Source organism: Ambystoma mexicanum, chromosome 8 (assembly GCF_040938575.1).
Source record: "Ambystoma mexicanum isolate Mex_15411 chromosome 8, UKY_AmexF1_1, whole genome shotgun sequence".
Classification (NCBI taxonomy): Eukaryota; Metazoa; Chordata; class Amphibia; order Caudata; family Ambystomatidae; genus Ambystoma; species Ambystoma mexicanum.
The window spans coordinates 1,467,013,220-1,467,039,440 of NC_090929.1; the positions used below are offsets into that span (position 1 = coordinate 1,467,013,220).

The following is a 26,221-nucleotide window of genomic DNA, read 5'->3' on the forward strand; positions in this document are numbered from 1 at the left end:
ACAGCTTTTCCCTCCAGGGAGGGATGGGGACCTTGCTGGCACTCCCTGGGACCACCGCTGGACTTGGAGGGTGCTCGACCCACATTGAAGACAGGCGGCCAGGGACAACACTCCCAGCTTTCCTGGAACTCAGTCTGATCTGCGTTACAGCAGATCACTCCGGGGAGGTATGGGGTCCCTGCTGGTGCTCCCTGGGACTGCCGCTGCATTGGAGGACAGTCGCCCAGGGCTGGGGACCTCACCTCCAGCCACCTTAGAACTCTGCGTGGGCTGCGTTACAGTTTTTGCATTACAGATTTTCCCTCTGGGGAGTGTGAGAAACCGCAGGGTATTCTCCCAATAAGACCTTGAGAATCTCTTATTCAGGTGGCCAGGACATGGCATCGCTGTTGGATCTAGTTCCTGGGGGTGGACCAGTGGGGGAGGATCACCTCGGTAAGTGAAGCCGGGGTTATGCGCAGGGGGAATACCTCAGGTGAGATGCTGTACCATCACGGGATGGATGGTGAGGGGAATTAAGTTTCTGAAGCTTTTATAAACTATTCCCGCTCATCATCTATTCCACCCATTGAATCTTCCTAAAGGTAAGCCAACAACCCATTCACATATTGTTAACTTTTTACGAACTACAACTCTGAGATTCCCACTTTCCTTGGTTCCTATTCAGGAGTATCCGGATTCCTTTCCTATCCGGATACTCCTGGACATTCTTGTCCACATTCCTCTAGTCTCCATCCCGAACACCCACTCTACTCAGGTTAGGCACTACCGTTCCCATAATTCCCCTGGTTTATTTCACAATCCCAGGTAGTCCCATCTGCTTAAAGAACCCCACCATTCCCGTCCCTCCAGTTGTCACTTCCCGAGCTCCCAGGCTGCTTTGACAACTCACTACCATTCCCACAATCCTCCATATTCAGGTCATAAGAACTTCGGTCATTCTCGTTTGTCTCGAAAACCCTTGAAAACCTACCCTTCCGAGTTCAGCCCAAACCCAAATAAGAAAGCCATGATCCCATGCGACACATTTTATTTCCAACCCTGTAGGATACTTTGACACTCCAGCCCCCTCCCCACCACCACCTATTCCAACACAAACACCTTTACACATCCATGTAAACTAAGTCTACTTGACATATCCCAACTCAGGCATCAGGCAAAGTCAGGCAATTAACCTGAATCACACACCTGACAGCCCTTTCCTTTCCCCACAGGGATAAAAGGTGGAGCAAGAGACCACAGTACGAGGACCACCAATGGACTTGTGGACAGTCGAGCCACATTGGAGACAGGCGCCTAAAGCTGGGGAAATCACCCCAGCCGTCCTAGATCTCTGGCTGGGCTGCGTTACTTGTTTTCCCTATAGGGAGTGATGGTGACCCTATCGGCGGTCCCTCGGGCCGTCGCTGGACTTGTGGATGGTCGACCCACATTGGAGGTGATGTCCCCGGCCTTGGGAGCCTGTCTCCAGCCGTCCTAGAGCTCTGACTGGGCTGTGTTACAGCTTTTGCTCCCCGAGACTGCCACTGGGCTTGGGGACAGTCAGGCCACATTGGAAACATGCGCCCATGGCCAGGGACATCACCCCCGACTCTTCTGGAGCTTTGGCTAGGCTGCGTTACAGCTTCTCTCCGGGGAGGGATGTGGACCTTGCCGGGGCTCGCTGGGACTGCCGCTGGACTTGGGGTCAGCCGATCCACATGGGAGACAGGCGCCCAAGGCCGGAGACATCAACCCTGACCATCCTGGAGCTCTGGCCTGGCCGTGTTCCACAAGGGATGGAAAGGGACCCTGCTGGGGCTCCCTGGCACTGCCGCTGGACTTGGGAATTATCGACCCACATGGGAGACAGGAGCCCATGACTGGGGAAATCACCCCCAACCATCCTGGAGCTCTGGCTGCGCCCTACAGGGAGGGATGGGGACCCTGCCACGGCTCCCGGGGACTACTGCAGGATTTTGGGATGGTCTACCGTTTTTCTTTTCCGCCGAGGTAAGTGCACACACTCATGTGAAGTATTGTTTTTGTCTGGAAACCGGTGGGAACATGGGATGGTAGGATATGTGTTGTTGCCGGCGTGTTTCAGTGGTTTCCTGGTGGCAAATATCTTTCCGCCTACATTTTGGACTTTGCCAGACCTTGTGGCGAATACATTCTAGGGCGATTCACGCAAGTCACACCTCTTTGGATTCCCACGTGTCTTTTCAGAAATGTACGGGGTTCCGCGTTATCCTTGGTGGCTGCAACAACCCATGCCCAAATCTGTGGGTTGCCCACAAAGCCAAATCCAGTCTTCCCCAGGGTATTTGGATGCAACTGTGGTTTACGCTTTTCCCTTTGCGCCCAGGTCAGTGCACCCACACATGTAAGGTACCATTGTTCTCGGGACACCTGTGGAAGGTAGGAAATGTGTTTTCTCTACGATAACATTTTCATACATTTCCTACTGCTCTTTGTTCCACAACCCTTTCAATTCCCAAATGTGACCTACATTTAGTCGCTGCTTTAGGCACTGTACGCTTTTGTAACCTGTGCAAGTCACCTACCCTTGTAAAGGTCTGCCTGTGCTCTTGCGTAAAACGTATGCCTGCCATTCTTCACCCCATTCGTTTTCCTTATTTTCAAATGCCAAGTACGTCTGTTTAAGCCATCAGCATAAGCATCCTGTGAAGCATGGCTGTTTTTGGCTCGTGGTATTGCTGGTTTTGTGAAGCATTACAAAAAACATGCGATTGCCTAACAAGATGAGTCAGGGGAAGGTAGCGGTGCATTGCTTTTCACAATATTCACAGAAGCCATTACACGTGCAAACATGTCCAGCACATACTTTTCTGTCACGTTTCCAATTGTTTCCCAATTATGGGAATTTTAGGTACATAATTGTTGCAGAACCTGTGCAAATGACCCCGCCCCCCACGTACTGAACTTGGAATTGTATCTACTTTTCAGAAGTTCATGCTTTTCTGTGGTCCCATTGAGCTCAACTACCCTCTTCATCCATTATGTGCAAGCAGGTCCCATTTAAAAAAACGGGGAATATTAAATAAATCTCCTACCTCTCACAAAACAGATGGTAACCTTATGAAAAATATCTTCGTTTCCAGTGAAACGGTTCTTGAAAGCTTGGAAAATGGCAAAGAACTGCAAACCATTTGTTCCCAGCTTTTTAGAAGAAAAAAAAAGCACAGCCTTCTTTGTACATCACTTTATTGGCATTTTCTGAAATTAACAGAAAACATGGTCGCTTGTTTTCACACACACCCCTACTGCAAACCACTAATCCTAGGTGTGTTAGGGCCGCCTACATGTGGGAAGAAAAGGGTGCATATTTGGCTTGGATATCACAAGTTAAAAGGGATTGAATGCGACATACCGAAATGTCCAAAAAAGGGCTCAGCACTGGGAGGGAAAACCCTCTGCAGTTAAGGGGTTAAAGAGCCATTGATAAGTCCCACTCTGAATGCCCGTCACCTAACTTGCATAGATCAAGTTCTGTTCTACATAATATGTGCATTACTGTTTTTTGGTATTCATACTATGCTTTAATAAGATTTTGAAACTATGGTAGTTTATACAGGATTAACAAAAAACAATACACATTATAAAAAAAGAAAAAGCTCAGAATTCTTAAATGTTTACATATTTTGACAAATATAAATCTAAGACAAGTTAACCAAATAATGAACAACTAACAAGAGTAAACAACTATTACTTTCCTGTATCCACAGAAGAAAACGATGTTTGAAATGTTTCGTACATTAATTTGTCTGGATGCTTTAATCTTCAACTCCTAGGCTGCAGGGAACTGAACAATCCTGCATCCTCCTCAGCAGGGAAAGGCACCCTGCCATGTTGACCATTCATGAATTCCAGAAGTGGTTATGATTCATTGTCCCAACAGGCTAAACTACATTACCTTCAACAGTCTCAGGTTAGGCATGTTAAGGTATTCCCAGCCTCCAAAGACCATCGTAATATAAAATAGATCTACAGCGTTAATGATGGTCAGAGCTGCAGGTCAAGATTTTGGAGTGAATCTAGAGCAAATAGTGTACCAATAAAGTTGGATCCATTTGTGTATACAAGGTGTGAGTGGATTCCTCCATCTTGGTGCCTGCCCCAAGAGGACGGTAACCCTAATTGTGGAGCGATTGAAGAGTAAACTATTGAAAGAGACACTATAAGAACAACAAAGACATACAAAAATATACCTCATTGACTAATTTGTTGAGTGGCTGGGACGGTCTTCTGCTCCCTGAAAAACAGGCGTTCCCCTAGTCAGACCGTCGTGAAAGGCCAACTAAGAAACTACCACACCCACTTCTTAAATGTACTGCACCAGAAAGGCAAAATAAAAATAGGATATTAAGATATCAATCTTGACAATAATCCGAGCTCTAGAAGGATTCCATACAGCGCTCCATTGGTTTCCAGCTAGGCTTGTGCTAAATAAATTCCATACATACATAGGATAGGTAAACAAAACATAAAAGGAAAACAGACAAAAACCCACATGCAAGACATGGTGACCAGACTTCCTGGAGGAATGCTAGTAATCCGATATACACTGTTAATATGTGGAAAATCGTTTGATTGTTTTACCTCTGCTGGAGAGTTCACCACCGCCAGGTTGTACCCATAAAGCATAGAAGAACCAAAAGAGGTCAAAATAGCTACAGCCATCAGTGGAAAGGTAAGATGCTGTAAGAAAAATTAACAAAAAACAGATGTTATAACACAATGTATAATATCGGCAATGGAAAGTACCAAAAAATCAAATCCAGTATATCAAATCACGGCAATCCACTCACCTGGGCTTTTGTACAACAGATGGCAAACTGTACACACAGCACAGAAAACCTCACTCACATGGTTATCCCCACTTTCAATATGCAGAAATGTAACAATATGTATGAGTTTTCAATCAGGAATGCCAGCATACAGCGTGGAATTCAGAAGCTGCAGAGTAGACTTGCATCTCACTTCACAGGAGTATGCGCAGGGCCTCAATGTAGCTTCTCAAATGGCTCCTACATGGACCACCCAGACGAACTGTCTGAAAAACCTTGGTCCTATGACCCTATATCATGGCGGTCACAGTGGCATACAGGTACATGCATATTAGATGGTCAATGTTGAACTGGAGCACTACTTCTGTGCGATTGAGTGACTGTTTCGAGTCTTCACCTTCCATCAGGTGGTTGGGGCTATGACAGCCTTATGCACGAGAGTGCAATGGACCCCAAACACCTGCTTACTCCTTAACCCCAGATTTTCACGATTTTGCACAATTGGGGCCCATTGATTTGTTGTAGTCCCGTTAGTGCCGGTTGCGGTTTGATAATATCTGGCTGCTATCCCAGGCCACCACTACAACTCGTGCCAGTATGTCCATTGTGTTTTTCATCACTCCATGGATAACCCACTATTCTAGCAATACCTAGAGTAGCTTCATATACCATTCACACTTAGGAAGTGCACGCAATCTACACCTACACCCTGTAATCTGCCTCTGGGTTTCTATCATGGTTTCCCTTCTTTTAGCATCTGTACATTTTGCTGCAAAGAAGGGGCAGAGGGCACAGCGACCATCTGGGGAGGTGTTCTCTGTAGGGAACCAGACTGTACTGCCATCTGACTGTCCTGTCTCCTTGATCCTGCTTCTGTCATCTATGAGTCCCTTCTGCTGAATTCCCTACCACTTTCGAATTGCATCTTGGGGCAGGTTTGTTGCCAGTTTAGAAGTCTGGTCGGCCTTTCAACACCCAGTCTAATTATAGCATTCTCAGGCATTTACAGGTGTCCCATCACTGTCCTCTTCAGTTGAAAGTCTCGATTGCTCGTCTTGCTTAATACAGTCCTCACTGGACGACACACTGCTGAGTTTTCTACATCGGCCCCTCACCTACCGGACCAGAGGACCAGAAACTTCCTTGTACTGTAGGCCAGAGCTCCAAGTAGCTCATGTACACAGACTGCTTTCACTTTTCAGATCAACCTGCCCTCCATCCCAGAATAGTAGTCGCCAGGTTTTCAAGGTCATGTCTACCATACTGGGCAATGTCATGGCTGTTATGTTCACCTTGGACCTGCACTCCCACCTTTGTTTTCCAGGTGCCAACAGTAATGCTGGCCCTCCTTTGGTACTGGTTAATTTATCGGATCACAGTTCCTCATTATTTAATTGGAACATGGGATACTGGTAGCATGAGATGGAGAACTTGTTTTATCCCAGTTCTTATCCATCATTCCATTCTTCGGATTGTGCCGGCTACTTTACTTCTAGACTGGATAAGCTATGCTCCTCCATTTCTTTTGCTTCTTTCTTTTGTTTGGTGCTTCTTCTTTGACTTTAACCTCTTGTTGAGGCTTCTTAGCCTTCCAGTTGAAAAATCTAGTCCTACTTCTCTTGATCTCCTGCCTTCTGCCCTCATTCCTGGAGTGTATCCCCCCCATATCTAACTCCTCTCAATTGTTTCTTTTATCTGGTACTTTTCCCCTTTCCTTTAAGCATACTACAATCTACCAAGTTCTTAAAAAAAAAAAAAAAAAAAAGAGAGAACCACATAAAAAAATAAGAACCATCTTTCCATGGATTCTTCCCTCCCCTTGAAATACAGACCCATTTCTTTTCTCGTCTTTCTTTTGAAACTTCCTGAACATGCTGCTCATTCACAATTCACACCCGGGGAAGAGCCACTGACCAATCAGGTGGCTAGAACAGCAAGCAAGCATATACATACTCCGCCCGCTGTTCCAGCCACCCAAAGCCCTTCCCTGTGTGGTGGCATTTATTTATTTTATGTGGTGAGACACCCTCAGGCCCTCCAAACCAAACACAACCTCTTCCCCATTCCCTCCACACTTACCTGTGGGCCTGAAGCTTTGAGCTCCAGTCTGCTATCTCCTGCTCTGGCTGCTGCCATAGAAACGGAAAAGGACTCTCCTGGGGAGATTGAAATTCACTACCCTGCCGGAGGTGGTGGGGCGTACATGGAGGCTAACAACCCACAGCCCTCGCTGAGGGTCTCACTTTGCTTGGGCCAAACATGGCTCGGGCTGGCCAATCTTTAAAGTGCATGTTAGCAGCAATTGAGGTCAATACATAAGCAAGTGTTCATTCTGATCTTCACAAAATCGGCAAGAACCTACCCTCTGGTCAATTTTGCATCTGCTCAAGATCTCTCTCATGGGATATAAATTCCAACAGAAGCTTATGAATTCCCACCATGCCCATGGACAGGGGAACATTCATGCATTTGGTTCAAGTACCCAAATTTGCTTATGATCATGCTTTAAATAACTATGTGACTCAAAACCATAATATGTCTCCACTGTACAAGTCCAATCATAATGGTACAAGCAAGTTTTTATTTTTCCAGGATTGGACTTGATGTATACTGAGTGTAGGTTTCCACAATATACAGCAAGGGAGTTCAACACAGTCTTGTCGACTATGTCGAACAGCCAGACCACCATACAGCGCAGCACTTGGGGGATTCATCTCATATTATATTATCATTCTGAGTATTTCCACTGTGTTCGAACAGCAACAGAATTTAACCCAAAGTCGAATCTTACTGCCTGTGGGAACTGCATTAGGAATGTGCCTTTATGCCTGATGCGGCTTTCTAACTTATATAAAATATCCTCTGCCCAAAATTGCAGGGTTTTAATTCCGTAAATTAGTTTCGGAATCACTTTCCTCAAAGAACTTCACTAGGGGTATTAAAGAAAATGTACAATTTTATTTAATTTGCTGCATCCGGGAAGCCAAAGCAGTTGCTGTATGCAACAAGTGATCAACTGTACATTTTGTACTTAGTTTTATCTAATATTGGAAAGCCAATATAGATCAACCATCAACCACCTCTAGGCAATCCTGGTTAATTTTCCAGTTAAACACTTTCTTATGCTTACCAAGCAACAAGGCCTTTGTCTTTCCTGCATTCATTTTCAATTATTTCCCATATTCTGAGAAAGCTGTAACATAGTTGTTGATCAAATAATACATGTTAAAAAGAAATTAGCAGCATACGAAAGCCAGATTAAACTGCACAACCGTAGTTTTAAGTGGAACAAAAAGGCACTCTTCCAAACATTCATCCACATCAGAAACAAAGGTGAAAGAGGCAGGGGGCAAGAATGCACCCCTGCCTCAAACCTGTTCTTGAATCCATTTTCCTAGATAAGGACCCAGATTGATCTAACCAGACCTCAATGTTGGAGTGCTCGTGCAACTCAACGATTAATTTAAGCAAACTAACTTGTATTCTCCAGTTGTATAGCTTTGTCCAGAGATGGTTTCAATTAACTGGGTCAAAAGCTGATGACCGATCGAGGCCACGCACTCCAACCAACCAGACCAGGTAATGTCCTGCAAACATCTAAGAATATAGCAATTTAGGCGTGCTATGAGATTTCCTGAATAGAGTATGTGATTTCCTTTACCTGTCCGCAACCAACGCCCATTCTTTAAGATGTTGCAGCAATATGGTCCAAAGACCTTATTGTGTGCATTTAAGATGGGCAGTAGTTACGAGGAGCGGTTTTCAGACTCTTTATATACAGGTACGATAAAAGAGGTGCGCCAAGTAGAAGGGAAACGACCCCGCCCTCAAACAAGATGGTTAGGATCATGGTACAAGTCACCAAATCACTTTCAAACAAGCGATTGGACAAGTTGTTAGGTCCTTGGGCCCCTGAATTATGAGCTTTACTAAAAATATCCTGCACTATCTCCAAATCAAAAGCATTAAGACCATGGGCCATACTTAGATGTGGTCAATACTTGGATCTGGAACTTGCTTGATGGGTGGAGAAATCCTCCTTTCCAAGGAATAAAGAATATCAAAATGACACATCCAATATGCTTCAGTTATATGTTTCTCAAACTGTCCACCACCAACTGAGTTAACCACCCACCAGACGCTACCCACATCATTCTTCTTCAACATAACAAGCATTAATTCAGCATCTTGTTGAAAAAGACAAGCACGTTGATGCCTATTCCAAGTCTTGTAGCTTTGCCCAATACGTCTTATTCTTTAACCTCTGCTCCGGGCACCATTTTGTTTTTCTTAACCCCTAAACTGTGTAGATTCACACAACTTCCTCAATGCCAAATAATGCCTTTTGTTCACCCCAAAGATGCCCTTCAGACTGCAATTTATGAAACATTCATAATTGGACATACTATGTATTCACCGTCCATTCAAAGGTGGGATCCTTAAGTAGTGATGCTAATGGCCCATTTTAACGACTAACTGCCCACATTCCAGATGGCTCAATTTCTTCCTGGATTAAGCTCCAAGTTCACTGGGCTAGCCAAATTTGACTCCCAATTGGTTGAGTGGTTGTCAACATAAAATGGTCATCCAGGTACTCTGTACAACCTTCATATGGAGACGACAGTTTAACACATGATCGACAAAGATGTAATCCAAGACCAAGGAGCGCTTTTCCTCTGTGCTAAAATGGAATTCCGGGAATGTCCCCAGCAACGGATCCATTCCACTGTGGGGCCCAATGCTGAAAGACTTGAAGACTATTCTGCACCATATTTATTTTTCTTCTATTCACTTCATCTGGCATGGGTACTTGTATGGCCCCCCCAGATGTATTGGACTACAGCTCACATGATTCTTCATCATTGGCCAAGCTGGCTAGGTCTGATGGGAGGTGTCCAAACATCTGGAGAGCCACATCAGTAACCATGGAAAGGTCACTGCTATGTGGAGGACTCAAACCTTGATTTCTGGTTTTCTTCATTGATCCACTCCACTCTCACGGCTTTCTGCTATCAACTCTTTTCCTTCCATGTTTTTCAGAGGCAAACAAAATAGCAGAAGGGCACAATAAAATTACTTCACATTAAAATGATGGCGGTCCTGTTCACTTTCCTCTCGACTTTGACTTCTTCAGCTTGTAAGGTCAATGTCGTTTTTTGACAACTCATTTACATTTGCTTTTCATTGCATTACCTCTTGCTCATTCCTGTACCTTTCAACTTTATCACATCAGCAAGATTCATCCTTCTCACTTTTTCTGCTGCCAACACTTATCTCACTAACTTTCACAACTTGGCTACTGGGACAAGGACCAGTAGTCTAGATTATTTCCCCCCCCCCACTGAACTTGTAATTCATGTTGAAATTTTTCAACCTATTTTCTTAGCACGCTTTCCATATCTTTCCTTGGATCATTATCCTTTTCCAGCTCACCTTTAGTTCCATTTCCTTGGTATTGTTTTTAAATGTAACCCATGGCTCAGCTTTCCTCAATGTCCAACTATTCCCCCTTTCGGCCTGCTTTTTCTTTTTCCAGTAACCATTCCCCACTCTAGTTGCGCTTAGTCTTGTTTTCACTATTTTGACACCACGTTCTAGAAACCTTTTCCTTATTCATTCCACTTGTTTCTACTCGGTCTTCCTCCCGTTATTCTTGCAAGATCTTAGTTATTGCAAATATTAAGAAAGTTGTGACAGGTTTGCTGTTTGTGTAATTTATTTTACCTGTAATTTTGTACAACGCTTTTTAAGCATATAGTTAAGAGTATTCCAACCACACCCTTTTCCCACATTGGAGTCTATTCAGCTGGACCAGTTTTCTACACCTTTAACAAGTAATGTTATTTTAAACCATTATCCACAATCACATATCTGTTTTAAACTTTTAGTAATGCACGTTAAACAATTCTGCATTTGGGGATACAGAATTGTTCCTTATTTCCACAAGCAGGGCCAGTTTACTCTGCCACACATTTGTGCGTGAATAAAATTCTACGAAAAACATAGCTGCACCATCCTTAAGCAATACAACATTCCACGATAAGATGGCCCATTTACTAAAAGTGCTCTGGGAACAATTGGATGTCACCAAGACTGGTGAGAGAAGGGGGAAGGGCTTAGACAAGAAGCTCATTTTAAACAGATGTGTTCTCAGTAACAGGTATTATAATGTAATTTTTTTGTATAGAGCGATTCTGTCAAGCTTGCTGGCCTCAATGCACATGACTGTGTGAAAACATGGGGGGGGGGGGCTGGGTTGTAAGTGGGCTAGCAGGTGAGACAGATACTAAACCTGTGGAATTTATGGCTGAACATCAGAACTACCTGGGACCAGAGTGCTGTTCTGCTTCTATAGGTTTGCTGAAGACACTTGGGAGCCAGTTATCTGAAGGGGATAGCCAGCCCAATATCTGATACACTGACACTTTGGGCCTGACCAGCCATTGATGGCAGGGGGAATAGAAGGAAGGAGGTGTGAAGGAGTTTAATGTTTCTTTTTAATTTATTTTTTTAGACCGAACCCATTCACTTCACTACATCACTTTGCCACAGTGAATTGCTCCCTCAAACAGATGCTGTATGTGCAACAAGGAGTTTGGAATTTAGTCCATTTAACCTAACACATCTTCATTTGCTCCAATTAACCTGACCTATCTTCCTTTACAGGGGATTACAAATTGGGCAAAGGATAAACCCATCAAATGGCACAAGGATATTGAGGGAATTCTGAAACTGGATCAGCGACTACAGTGATCAATGAGTGATTTGTATTTTCAGCAATCCTTTAGTGATAATAGCAAGAACTGATATTTTTAAATCCAGCCTCTTGATGATGCAAAGAATCTAGGAACACAGGTACTGTAATGCCACACTGGTCCATCTAGTGATGGAGATCACCAGAGAAGAGTATGGACAGACTTCTTCCTAGTGCCCCACCATCAGAAATCTGATATGAATATTTCTTGCTTATGATATATCTAAAGCCAGGCCTCATTATTACTGATGAGAAAGCAAAGGTTATGGTGGTCATACATAGAGCAGCTATAGAGTACTTGTGGGCTACCTGAAGACAAAAAGGTGCCAAAAAGGGTGGCACCCTCCTACTGTACATCAAGGGGATTACTAAAACAAATCTAAACATTTCTACGAGACCACTTCCAAAGAAGCAATCTCCAAAGCTCATGTACAAACAAGCCTTTTTATATGGGAGTATTCCCCTCCATCACACAGGAGGCACGGGTTACGCCGGAGTCCCGTTTACAATGGTCAAAGCCAAAAACAGTCAATGACGTAACAAAGTCTCACACGCAAGGGCTCTGACCCAGATGGCCTTCCAGCTGAGTTTAACAAGTCTTTTGCAGATTTGTTAGTTCCTCAGATTCACCCCCTTTCCTTTGTTTCACATCTCTGGATCTCTGTCAGGCACTCTCATGGGATGATTTTATTATTGAATTTCCAAAGCCACAGGACAGGCCCGAGTCGCTAATTACTTCCCAATAATTAACCAAGGTACACGCTGGGGTCTTGGCTAATAGAAAGTACTGCATCCGATTTTAAAAAACTGACCAATTGCGTTTCCATAGAAATAGAACTATGTAGAAAATGCCAGATTAGTGGGCAGATCATGGCAAATAACCACTGCATCCGGTTCTCTATTCACACTGAATCGGGGAAAGGCTGCTGCCAAGTGGCATATGATTTCTTGTTCAATTTACGTGTGATCATTGGCTATGGGAAGCTGATCCTGTCAATGTTTCGAGAATTGCACCGATCAGCCTGTGCAGTGTATGTGTGTTAGGCAAAGTTTGTATGAAGTACCCTTTGGGACACACAACTAGGACTACAGGTGTAAGCAAAACCAAACTTTGGTATAAGTCTGTACTACACAGTTTTGTGGTAGCTTTGCTGAGCAGCCAGGCTTATTTCAAGAGGGAATGTGAGCTGTAAGGATGTTACACAGAGGTCTACAATCACAAGTATTCAAATAAACTCTTACACTCAAGGTTTCAAAAACACTTATTAATTTATTTCAGAGTCAGTTATAAAACATTCACTAGAAGGAGGCAATCTAAATCATACAAAAATTTACTTGGTACTTCACACTATCAGTTTGAGGCATTTAAACTTTTTTGAAGGAGGAGCAAAATGGCATTCAGAGCTTTGAAGTAGGAGCAAAAAGGCATAGGTTAATACAAAAAAATAACAGTTCCTCTTAAACAGTCCAAATAGTTTGAGTTCACCAGGAGTCAATTCAATGCAATAGGTTAGGCCAAAGTCAATGGGCTAATGTCTAGTATACGGTAGGGTAGGCAGTTCTGGTAGTTAAACAGAAAATTCTTTGCCACGGTTCTCAGAAGTAGTTCGTAAAAGAAAGATTAATACGTTGGTCACAAGCCGACTAGGCCTGCAAGTTGCCAAAGTTTCAAGCACTTTCGCAGTGAGAGGCAAGTTCAGTCGGGTTTTCACAGTACCTTACAATGAAGAAAAACAAGATGCAGCTGAAGACGTATGTTCCTGCAGATCTCGCTGTTCCTGAGCCTCAGTTGTGGGGACCAGAGGGAGGACGTCAGGGGACTCCTGCACTTCACAGGGACTGGTTGCAAAGCTGCCAAAGACAAATCTTCAATTCCGGTAGCTGTAGACAAGCACACAAACTGGTGTCCCTCTCCCTGGTTATTCGGTTTACTGCAGCACTCTGAGGAAAATACAACCAGCTCTGAGAATGGTATCCAGGTGGCTTACGGGTCAAGTTGATTGGTCCCACCAATTCAAAGGGAGAAGTCATCCTTTAAGGGCTTCTCCGTCGAGATGAACTTGGCCATTCGGACCTGCAGCAGGGCTTTACCGGGCAAACCAACGGTCCAGGAGTTGCAGCAGCCGTCCTCTTCCAGCCGGTCTTCGATTCTTTAGTTCCAGTGGTCGACTCTGCCTTCCAAGCCAAGAGACTCAACTTATCCAGTTTGCTCCCATTCATTCCAGCCTAGCTGCCACTCACCCAGCAGGGTGGCTGTTCTTGCTGGACAGTCATCCAGCCAATCACGCCAGAGTGCATGTGGGTCTCCTAGTAGACTAAGCACAGAGTTTTGTGCACCTCCCTCACTTCCTGCCCACCCCAGACCCTCGGGTGCCAGAGGCGGTCTTCAGTCCTGAAGCCTGCCAAAGGCGTAGCAACAAAGGGACCAAACCTGGTTTGGGCACAGAGACAAAATCTAGAAGGACCTTTCCAAAAAGAAATGGTGAAAAAATAAGACCGGTACCTGTTTAAACAAAGGGGGCTGAGGCGACATTTTGAAAAACAGTATTCGCGGTCGGGAAAAATCATGGTAGTTTGTTGTAAAACCACTGCCACCAGCCATTTGACTTCTACATGCGTTTCTAGACATAGGGGATACCAAGTAACCCCTCCAGCACTCTACTGGGACAATAAGACCCGAGGCGGCGGGCCAATACTGCCCCAGGTAATGCCCCTGGGGCCATAGTTACAGGCCTGAGCGTAGCGAGGGCCTTAACGAAGCCCCGGGGGGCATTACCGTGGGCGGTATTGGCCCACCGCCAGGGGTCTTATTGCCATTAGCACCCCAGCCCGTTAGACCGGGGTGCTAATGGCATTTTTTTCTTCTGTTTCGCTGGTTTCGAAACAGAAAAATAAATTTAAAAAAATTTAAAAAAAAAGAGAATGGCCGCCGGGAAAGGGAAAACGTAGTCCGTTTTCCCTTTCCATGGCGGCCATCGGGAGCGGACGCGCTGGGAACACAAGTGTTCCCAGTGCATTTGCTCCCAAGACCAGAAGAAAAAAAAGATAAGTGGGGTTGGGAGGGCGGAAAGAAGGGGGACAGGGAAGGAGACAAAAAAATAAATAAGAGTACCGCGGTCTCCGGAGGGGGACGAAGGAAGCCTCCAGCCATGGGGAGGCTCGGAGCGGGGATTGCCCCATTTCAAGCCTCCTCATTGGCTGAGGGGCTGCCACGCCCCTCGCCGGGAACAGAGTAGCCGGCACGCACAGCGTAAAAGGGAATACCGTGTGGTATGGCTCGCAAATGAGCCAATCATCACGCAGTATTCCCGTTGCGCTGCGCGTGCCGGTTGCTAATGTAAGATAGCGTGTGCTGGTCTAGGAATTTGAAAAGACTAGAAAAGTTAATTTTACTTTACTTTCTCTGGGAAAAAGTAGTTTATCCCAGAGAAGGTATTTAAACCTTGGGACAGCCTAAAAGGCTTCCCGTGTCACTGCACTGAGGGTGTTGTGTGATGAAAAGATGATGCCTATGGAGTGGTCTAAAACTCCATAGAACACAAGAGAAAAACATTCAAAATACGAGAGAGTGGGGAAAAAAGGCTCACACTCTCACCAAGTAAAATATAAAAAATGAAGTCCTCAAAATCCAGCAAAGTTGCTGTGGGTCTAAGGTGAAGGGAATTAGCACTTTTATGAGAATTCTCCCGAACACTGAATAGCTCACCATCAGCTATCCAGTTAGACATTTTAGACCTGTGGCTTTAATTTCAGGGATACTTCACATTATTAAACATTAGCACCCGGCACGCGCGGCACAACGGGAATACTGTGTGGTGATTGGCTCATTTGCGAGCCATACCACACGGTATTCCCTTTTACGCCGTGCCTGCCGGCTACTCTGTTCTCGGCGAGGGGCGTGGCAGCCCCTCAGCCAATGAGGAGGCTCGAAAAGTGGCAATCCCCGCTCCGGGCCTCCCCATGGCTGGCTGGAGGCTTCCTTCGTCCCCCGCTGGGGACTCGGGTAAGAATGTTTTTTTTTCCCTCCCTCCTCCCACCCCACAGACTTACCTTCTATACTGCGATCTCCGGCGGGGGATGATGGAAACCTCCAGCCGTGTGGAGACTCGGAGCGGGGCCATCCCCGCTCCATGCCTCCACACGGCTGGAGGCTTCCATCGTCCCCCGCCGGAGGAAGCAGTACTTTTCCTTTCCCGTCCCCCTCCCTTCTGCCCTCCCAACCCCACCTACCTTCTTTTTTCTTCTGGTCTTGGGAGCGAACGCGCTGGGAACACTTGTGTTCCCAGCGCGTCTGCTCCTGATGGCTGCCATGGAAAGGGAAAACGGACTAAGTTTTCCCTTTCCCGGCGGCCATTTTATTGATTTTTTTTTATTTTTCTGTTTCTGTCCCTTAAATTGAAAACAGAATAATTTCTCCTGGAATCAGTTTCCACCCTGAAATGAATGGTCTCCACTGTTAATATGTATATTTTTCCCTGAAGGGCACGACAGTCACATTTGCAACCTCGCTCAGTGAAATCCAGAATAGGCAGTCCCCCCCAATCTAAACCGGGGGCATGGTTGATGTAGAGAAGAGGACCCTAGACCAAAACAAAATCTGCCAAGCCGTGTCCTCTTGCACTTTGCACATACTTTCTTAAATAAATGGGTACAGCACTTTTTACATTCCTATGACATGGCAAGGAGAGGTCTGGGCTTTAAAAGATGTGGGCTTCCAAGACCAATTGGAGAGTGCAGATTGCAGATCTGTCTACACCATATGAGCTTTATAGCATGTCAACGGCTGTCTTGGCTCAGAGAGCACAGCACAGTGGGAGTTCAAAGATAGCTGAAAGTAAAACACCAACTTTTAACCCCTCGAACCAGGGGTGTTGCTAGACCTGGAAATGACCTGGGGCTAAGTTAATGTCGGAACTCTCCAGTCTGGGGGCTAGCTAATCTTTTGGCTGTAGCTCCTGAGATTCTATCCGGGGCTACAACAAAAAGACCAGGGGCTATAGCCTTCTTAGCCCCCCCACCCCCCTAGCAACGCCTCTGCTTCGAACCATAAAAGCCTTTATAGTGACACAAATCTGCTTGTTAAAAAGTACAACCTGATCTAGCTAATCTATAAAACTGACAGATTTTTGGGGAGCCTGAAACGTGGCATTCTATGCTGGCTTCGTAAAGGGGAACCCAGATTAAAATATTGAAGTGACTCCTGCATGCTGGTATTGCATGCTAAAATGGTATACATACACTTTAGTAATTCGATGTAGATGGGCAAATATCGTCAAGGTATCCACATTTAAACTCCCATAGTTGGAATACCATACCCTCAATATTATAAAACAAGAGCTTGCATTCTTGAACTACTATGCACATTATACCCCACCACACACCAACAAACTACCGAGATCTCACTGTCAAGTTCAAATGGAGAGCCTGGTCATAATGCTTGCACCCCTCTGTTTGGTCTGCCCCACCTAAGGATTGTCTGGGAAAGTAGGCGAATATTTTTGGGATTGCGGTATCTCAAGTCCCTTGGGATAGGGTCTTGCAGAATTCTTTTATTACAGCAGTTTTGATTTCATGTTCATAAATCAATCGTTTCTAATTACATCGGGTAACCCGGACACCACCAAGGTTAAGTTAAGCGCCTCCCCCTAAAATGTTAACGCTACAAATTGGTGGAGGGCTCATAGAACAAATGCTCTTTATTAGTTGTAGGCGGTGGGGACGGGGGCAGGATGAGGTATGGCATACCATTAAGGATATAATCTCAGTCCAAGGGGACATATCCTCAACTGCAATCGTACTCCAGTTGGCAGGGCTGGAGCGGACTGAAATGGATAAGAGTAAAATATTTTAGTCCTCCTGTGCTGTGTGGTGAATCCTGTCAATGCATCACTGATCCCCAGCCTAAAGTCTCCTCCCAAGTGGCAAGGGGAAGGCAGCCGCTACCTGATCCCGACACTGGGGGTGGTATTCTGAGGGTGGATCACATGGGAAGAGATGGCTGTCATTGGCAGAGTGGTGACTCCAACAGGAGAGAGGAGTTACTCAACTCTTTCTTGCGAGGAAGAACCCTTCATTCTGGAATTCTTAGAGGAATGCGGTCATTCAGAACCATCCAATTGTAAAACTCTTAAAGCCACTTTGCTTAAACAAAACCCTATTCAATCTTCTTGTGTACATGGTACTCTTAGAACATATGCAACATCTGAGGTTTATGGTGATTGTATTTTTAATGCAACTGTTCTACCATGTGATTTAAAAACAATTGGAACTTCCCTTGACTTCAAGTCCCAGAATGTCTTGGGTACTGTGACTAGGAAGAGGAGCAAGGAGTTCATGTGGAGGAAATGTGACCCTAAGAATAATGTGCAGTCTAGTTGTCAGAAACCTAAACAGCTAATGGCTTGGCAGGCAAAGAACGATGGTCTGGAGGGTTGCCCAGAGCAATGCCAGAGGTTAACTTTCATTCTAAACATTCCAGCAATAACCTCGGTTTTTGTCACCCCTAGTGGGACGTGTATACCCAGACGCGGGTCCCATGTCTGCTGGGCCTAGAGACCCAACCTACTCCTCACTGATGAAGTCCAACAAGGTCGAAACATGTCTGTGGAGGATTGTAGTCTCGTGCAGAAGGGATGTGACCTATCAGTTCGGGTTGGACTGCCCCTTTTGGGTGGGACCAAGCCTGATTTGCATGTGGTCTTCCCCCCCTTCTGTAATGGCTTTTTAGGCGAAGAACAATGGTCTGGAGGGTTGCCCAGAGCAATACCAGGAGGTTAACATTCATTCTAAACCTTGCAGCCATCACCTCTTTGTTTTTGCTTTCTCATATATAAACTTGATGGTGTGGGTCCAAGATGTTGGTTCTTTAGGGCTTCATCTGGGCAGACCCGTTTCACTCGCCTGCAAGGCACAGCCACAAAGAAGATCTCATTCTCAATTTGAAGGTCCCAAACTCTGTTTTCTCCTCTTATTCTGTTATTGATATACCTGGTTCACTCTCCTGCCAAGTAGTATCATATTGCCAACTGCTTAAGATATTCTCTTGGGTATATCTGGGTCCCAGACCCGAGGTTTGAGGTTTATCTTGCCCCTTTTCTTGACCCAGACAGTGCATGTACCTTCATGGACTCTGCCGGTTCTTCTCAGTCGGTCACACGCTTCTCCAAAGTCTTGTTCTGCTTCTCGTGTTCTTGTGCTGCTTCTGCCACATCAGCAGTGCTTCTCTCTGCAAGTCTTGCCATAACCGCACGGTCCGGTTACTGCTTCCACCCAGACCTTTGCTCTTCCAGTTCCTTGGTCTGTCCATGCATGGCCGACTAGATAGAACCCCTTCGCTTGGTTGCACACATCCCTGTCAGCAGCAGCCTCCCTCCTCCACACTGGTCGTTCTCCAGACACGTGGACCCTCCTGGGAGGGTCTGACAAAAGGGCAAGTCCTTCCTCTCTTCGTGCTGAATGAGCGATGACAGCTAGAATGCTCATTCAAGTTCTCAGGAAGACTCTTCATTATAATGCACCTACTCATCTCAGTGCCTGTCAAAAAGATCTTCATTATGTCAACTCTACTCTTCCTCGTCTCAATAACTGGAGGGTATTCAGTCTCATCTATATTCATGGAAGTGAGGGATGAGAAGGTGGGCCTCATGGACTAAAGGAAGTGGGTGATGAGCGTGTTGTACCTCATTCTCCCGAGATGCCCTCCCTGACCCCCAGAGCGGGAGTCTCGCCCCATGAGAAGCTCCTGCGGAGAACCACCCCCAGGGGGGCTATCGGGTAGCAGCCTCACCACCCTGGCCTCATGGAAAGGGGCTCCCCCTTGGGGAGAAGTGATGACATCTTGGGATTCGTCACACTGGGCGCTCCTGCATATCAACTTGGAAAGCTCCAACACATCCAGAACTCTGAAGTTAGGTTCCTCCTTGCCCTTGGCCCCAAAGAGCACATCACACCTGCCCTACATGGCCTCCAATGGCTTCCTGTCACACGACGAACCATTTTCAAAGCCATGTGCATCACCCACCATGCCCATCACAAGATGGGCCTGCAATACCTTCAACAGAATCTCACCCATTACCAACCCAACAGAAACTGCACTCCTCATGATCCCTCCCTTCAAAAAGACTACAGGGCAGGCGGGGGGGGGGCATCCTCCTCCTCCGTCCAAGCCCCCACTATCTGGAACGCAATCCCCCCTTTGCATCCAACGCATAGAGGGAGTCCACCAGACCCGGCTATTCCCCCCTTACCCCCCCAGTGTCCTGATAAACACTGCCCTCTTCGGTTAGTTAACCACCTTTTCTGGCCGGCCAGGGCAGCAAATAACTTTCTTGTAATTACAGAACGATGGTGAGAATTATCTCCAACAGACTACAGGACAGAATCCATACTGCATTTATGAAACCAGACCACGTGGGTACGTATCACACTCCATGCTCATGGAAGATATCCAAAAGCAAGGCGAGCCACCCGCACGTATTCAAGACACATCACACAACACCTCTGCCATTCGAATTCAGGTAACCCCCCCAGCCCACCCCCACCCCCAGGCCATAAATACTGTCTATCTGGACAGATAATGAGTCTCCTACTCTGGATTACTCTCTAGATGACTTCAAACAACCCATACACATGCCAGTTCGATATGGGTAGTTAGTGGGGAATTGGCCACCCCTACCCACCTTCGCATTAGCTGAAATGCACACACATTCTAACTACTCTGACCAATTTCCCCACACCTACAGCACTTTGAGACCATACTAATGGGAAAAGGCGCTATACAAATGACAAAATACATTCCACATAACTTAAAAACAAAAAGGAAAAAGAAATTCGCTGAACTGAAGCTTGAGGGCCTGGATGACAGATGTCCGTCTGTGGAGGACAGCCTGAAGAGCTTGAATACAGAAGCCATTTCCAAGCTGAGCAGAATGCAGGTACTTGTCTAGGGCCAGCAGAGGAACTGTGTTGAAGTAATGTGCTGCAGAGACCACACCAAGGCGTGAGCCAGGGTGGAACATTAAGCTAGACGGAATGAAGCTAATGCGTTTTTGCTAGGATAGAGCGCTATCCCAGGAGTTCAATTTAAGAGGTGGATGACACTTCCTGAATAAGCAAAAATAAAATAATCACTCCTAAAACATTTTCACTTTTTTTAAGCTTATGGGCTATTTACAACTACAACAGGTTGCTCTTTTGTTGTTGTGAACACTGGGAGGAGTTCTCCTATGAGCCAATGCTCAGACAGTGTCCCACAACTGCAAGGGAGTCTACCACCAGACAGTGCCCCATTAAAAACAGACCAAAGTGTCCTTATTTTCGGAGAACATTCAATATTGTAACAAGACCACAGAGCCCATTCTGAAAGGCAGTGTTTGGGTCCAACGTACTATAAATCCTTTTTTTGTGTTAAAACGCCTTTCCTTGAAATGGGAAATAAAAAGAAATTGGATTATATAGCCTAACAAGCTAAAAAGTCACAAGGATTCAATGCGAGTCTCCAGAATGTCTGCTGAGTGAAGTGGGTCGTGCACATATGATTAAACGAGCAAAAATCAATGTTAACGTAATGTAAATAGAGTGCGAATAAAAACCTCTTTACAGATGTTCAAAAACTATAAAAGGTCAAGTCTTGAAAAAGTCAACATTGGGCTTAATGTATAAACACTAAAGATCGAAGATATGTGTGTGCATGCGAACAGTAGATTTTGCTGTGGGATAGATATTTTAAAAATTGGTGAAGTGTATGCTTGGATAATTATTTTTAAGGTGGGATTGTGGGTGTGCTTTGTCGTTCTGTACCTTCTACCAAGCACGGAAATATGACTGTGTGAAGAAAAAAAGTTAATCTTGAATTATGGCAGATTTGGTTCTTACAAATATTTTCAATGTTCTTAACTTCAAGACTGGGCTGAATATGTGCCAAAAGTATTGAACATCAAAGCAGACAATTTTGAGATCTAGTTTCCTAAAGTGTGCCTTTTCAGCCTCTGGAAATCTCAATTAAAAAAACATGTTCACAAACATTTTAGACATGAAACTTTATGAAATCATTCTGCAGTGTACTCCCCCAGGCAGCTTGTTAGTAGGGTCTCTTGGAATAAGGTTCTCTGCCGGCCCCGGCAGCCAAGCCTCTGCGTGAGGCTAGGCAGTGAGGAGCAAAAGGCAGGAAAGGATATAGGGGAGCCTCATCACAGCTTGGTGACCAGAGCAAACATGGATCAATTCTCCGCCCACATAAATTTGGAACCACTTTTGGTATTTATTATTCCATTAATTGTACCGGTGATCTACTGAACAGATTTGCTACAGTACAGGCAGGAAGTGAACACAGAGCTCTGGAGAGACCCTGCGCAGACGGACTGTGGGTGTTCACAAAGGTACCGTTATGAATCAGCTGGCTTCACTATACAGTCCAACGTACTGCTCAACAATCCCATACATGTTAGACGATGGAGAAGCAGGACGTTGTCTCCCATCAGGCCATAAGCTGCATTGAGGTCCAAGGGTATCAGAGTTGCTTAGGATGGTTAAGTGAAAAAGGTAGAAAGTAACTCCTTCGTGATGTCAGTTGCATATTCTGCACCTCTCACAGCACCTCCCACAGGACACAATATTGTCATGGTTTGTGCTTTTCAATAGATTCCTGAAGTGGTTTTGAGCTTAAGGTTAGCTTAAGAATTGAAGGTAGGCGATAGAACAGTTCATTAGAATAGGTTATTTTCTTCCCACCAGGTAGTGAAGGGTGGGTGGTGGGAGCAGGGGATTATTGCGCAGTTTTCAGTACGAGTTCTGCCATTCATTCAGTCAGGTCGCAGTTGCTCAAACTCCTCGTAGCTTTTGCGCAAGTCCATTTCATTGGCACAGTCAAATAGTTCCTTTTGCATGCAACGTTCAGAACCGGACCACTGTCCATGGGATGAATTTGATGAAGGATCAACTTATTCCATTGTGACATGGTCCCGAATAAGGCTCTGTCAAAACTAGCTCGGCATGCTCGCGACTTGCGGTCGGCGGCCTACTAGGGGATTGTCAGAGCCAGACCTACCCCAGTGTTGGTGTCTGAGAGGAGGAGGGGAACCACAGTCCTGTGGCCCCTGATTCTGAGTTCTTGTTAGTCTATTTAGGACCGCCTTCCCAATTACAACACCTTTTCTTCCCCTTAGCTACAGACCTATCATCTGTCTTTCAGCACCCGAGAGCTAAGGAAGCTGAACTAAGCGGACTACAAGCCCCATAATGCCTCAAAGCATTGATGAGCTACCCAACCTGGTCCTGCAGCAGAATACGAAGAATGATTACCATTACTGGCTCAGAGAAAAAAGAATAAACAAGGCACCGGAGATCCCCCACATGGAGACTGAGGGTCCCCCAAAAGGCAGACAATTGCCTGGCGCATGGGCACCAGAAGGGCAGATAGGCATGCCCCTTAGGCAGGCGAGTGGGGAAGTCTCTAATACTTCAGATAAGGAGGTGGGTGCTATGGCATATTCATGCGAGGTTGGACGTGTGGTGGTGGGACCAAGAGACCAGAGGTGTGCAACGATCGTAGAGGACACTTTGGACTTCGTGAAAATAATGTGTTGGTGGAGAGGCGGACATGGCAACTACAGTTTGTGAGTGGGTGGGGTGGGAGCAGGTGTGAGCGTGAGGAGAGTGATGATGCGGGTGACTGGGGGGGGGGAAGAGTACTATGGGGGTACGAGAAGGAGAGTAGAGCAAGGGGTGCAGGTGATCAGAGGAAAGACATGGACAGTTGGCGATAGAAAACATGAAGAGGGTGGAAAGAGAAAGAAAAAGGAGAGGACAGAGAAGTGAAAGAAACCCAAAGAGGTGAAATGGATAAACACAAAGAGGAGAAACGGGAGTGAAAAGGGAAGGAAAGAGAAAGATCAGAAAAAGTAAAAAAAAACTGAAAAATTAAGGAGATAAAGGGACACCGGAGTAAAAGGAAGGAAAGAAAAAAAAGGAATTAAGAGGAGAGAAAAACAAAGAGGAGGTAAAGAAACACGAAGAGGAAATGAGGGAAAGGTCATAGAAAAGTTTCCCCATGTCAGTTTGCATCAGTGTTAAAGCTAGGCAAATTGCTCAACTGAGCTTGATGGTCGAGTAGTATAACATTCAAGATTTGCGGGTTGCAACAGCAGTCTGACTGGAGTCTTTCCATGATGTTATTAATGATTGTAGAGGTGGTCTGTTGTATAGAATTTAAGCTTTAGTCATTGTCACTTTTATGTCCTTGCTCTTAAATATGGCAACCATTGTGTTGTCGATGTACCAACTCCTTCGGTGCCCTCGGATCTCAACCCCACCTCCTCCTTCTTGAAAGTCTTCCATCTCTCATCAACTTCCTCGCTTCTCCTGCCACCCCTTTGGCCCCTTGCCACCACCGACTGGCGTACCTCATTCCTGTACCCCTCCCCAGAAGACCTTCAAGTGACAACCAGCTTCACTTAGCTACCCTCAACTCTCGCTCTGCTATTAAACACACCGACATCGGTCACCTCCTTGAAGACCTGGACCTGGATGTCCTCGCTCTCACCAGACGTGGTTCACTGCCAGCTCTGTCACACACTCCTCGCGGCTGGCTACACAAATACTCTCTAAGCCGAGACCTAACCGGTTTGGGGGAGGAGTGGTCCTGATCTTCCCTGAATAGGTCCCTGCTACCATCATACCCACTCAGACCTACTCTTCCTTTGAATGCCTTGTCTGCAGGCTTGGAGTGTCTCCAATCCTCACGCTGACTCTTGCCACCATCTACAGGACCTCTGGTCCGGTCTCCCTTTTCCTTACGGAGTGGTCCGACCTCACCTTTTCTCTTCTCGCCTCCAAACTACTCTTCCTCAGAGACTTCAATATTCACCTCGACTCTCCTGATGCAGCCACTGTACTCTTCCGCAGCCTCCGACTCCTTCCCTCATCATTCTTCCCTCTGGTCTGAGACTCAGCCGGACACACCTTGGGGTACTCCCTTTCAATTGGATTAACCTTTTCTGTGTGGCCATAGTGTGAGGGGCTTGCAGGATCTCCAGTTTCTTGCCTTTTCTATAAATCTAAAAATCATTCCAAATCCCACCCGAGGGCATTAGTTCAGACAGAGAATCATTATACAAGAGCCCCTGGTATTTCGCACATTTCATTTTCTGCTACTCGAAGTATCCACACAGCTTGAATGATTCTCATTTCACGTTTCCCTCATTTCTCTTAAAATGTCCCTTTACAGAGCCCGGGGGTTAAATTCTCACCACTGCTGGCAGTACTAGAGTAGTATTAGCAATGTGCACTTCATATGAATCGGGAGAGTAGCAGAGGCTTTTGGAGTCCGAATCCTTCCTGACTCTGTAGATTTAATATCATCTTTTTCATTCTAGCAGTTAGTCTGCAATGTCTCCCGACACAGCTCCCAGGTGCCAGAATACTCCAGGGGCTCTATGTTGGCTAACCCATAGACCGCATCTCTTGGGTAGACTGCTTCAGGGTGCCGTGAGAAACTATTCAGTCAGTGATACTTTGGGAGGGGGGGGGGGGTCTTTCGCCCTGCCTTGGGGGGGGAGGGGGGGGGGGGGGAGGGTGAGCCCTGATGACTCCCTCAATGGACGAAGTGCTAGTCCTGGTACTGCACTAAAACATTCCCTTACCTAAAATAGTCTGACTCCTCCACTTGCTATAAAACCTTTTCCCCCTCAGTCACATCGGCCACTGGCCCACAACTGAGCATATAGCATGGAATCAGCACCAACAAAATGCAACTATTGAGAGCATAGTCACATGTTGAAAGAATCATATGAACCAGGATATTCTAGAGAGATTTGAGATGTCAATAGAAACGCCATACAATAGGATATAGTCAATTATTACCACATTCAAGAAACTTCTAGACTAAGGCTTCAGTAACAGTTTGCCAATAGCCTGGAGGAAGTTCCAAGAGTGAAACACGCATTGGCACGACACCAAGTTTGAAATGATTTAATGTAACTTTAAATTCAATTGCAGTTACTCTCAGCATGGGTCAACCTTGCGTTGCGGCATACACTTCCCTTCAGTTATTAAATTATATGGGGTCCACAATTTCAACTGTTAGGGATGTGTGACAAATCTGGTCAATTCGTCCCTCCTACCCACAGGGGAGCCACTGACTGAGGCTAGGGAGGGTTTTGCAAAATGGGCCCACCTCCCTAGCATCACAGTAGGTGGCTGCTCTCTAGGTAAAATGGATGAATCGACCAGATTCGTCACACATTCTAACAACTGTTAAACGTGTGAAGCCCATATAATGTAATACATGAGAAGGAGTAAGGTCTGGGCAAGTGGGGCCTCACTGGGAGCTACTCCCCTCTCGGGGACAAGGACTCCAGTCGGAGAAGGACCTCCCGACACAGACTACAGGGTCAGCCGATATGGAAAACTACAGTGGTTACTACAGTGTAAATATTTCTCTTTTGAAACCACCAAACACTGACACTTATTTAATTGCATTGCCTGAAGGTAATGGTGGATCTCCCTTGAACAACGCTGTCGACAAAGAACACACCCTTTTTTACTGTGATGATGCATTTAAACTCAGGAATAACTGCGTATGAAGAGAAAACTCCTACACAGGGAGGATAATGAATCCCACCGAGACACGCATGTCTGCAGAAGAGACGTGATGGAGGCAGAGCCACAGTAAACCATGGAG

General features: G+C 45.7%; 1 protein-coding gene across 1 annotated transcript in view; it reads right to left on the minus strand.

The window, feature by feature from the left end:
* The window catches only part of LOC138473115 (solute carrier family 2, facilitated glucose transporter member 9-like), a 369,925-nt gene that overhangs the window by 263,177 nt on the left and 80,527 nt on the right, over window positions 1–26,221 (minus strand). Inside the window, exon 2 of the mRNA XM_069611639.1 lies at window positions 4,603–4,701. Coding sequence (XP_069467740.1) covers window positions 4,603–4,701 — 99 coding nt within the window. The remainder of the gene's footprint in view (window positions 1–4,602; window positions 4,702–26,221) is intronic.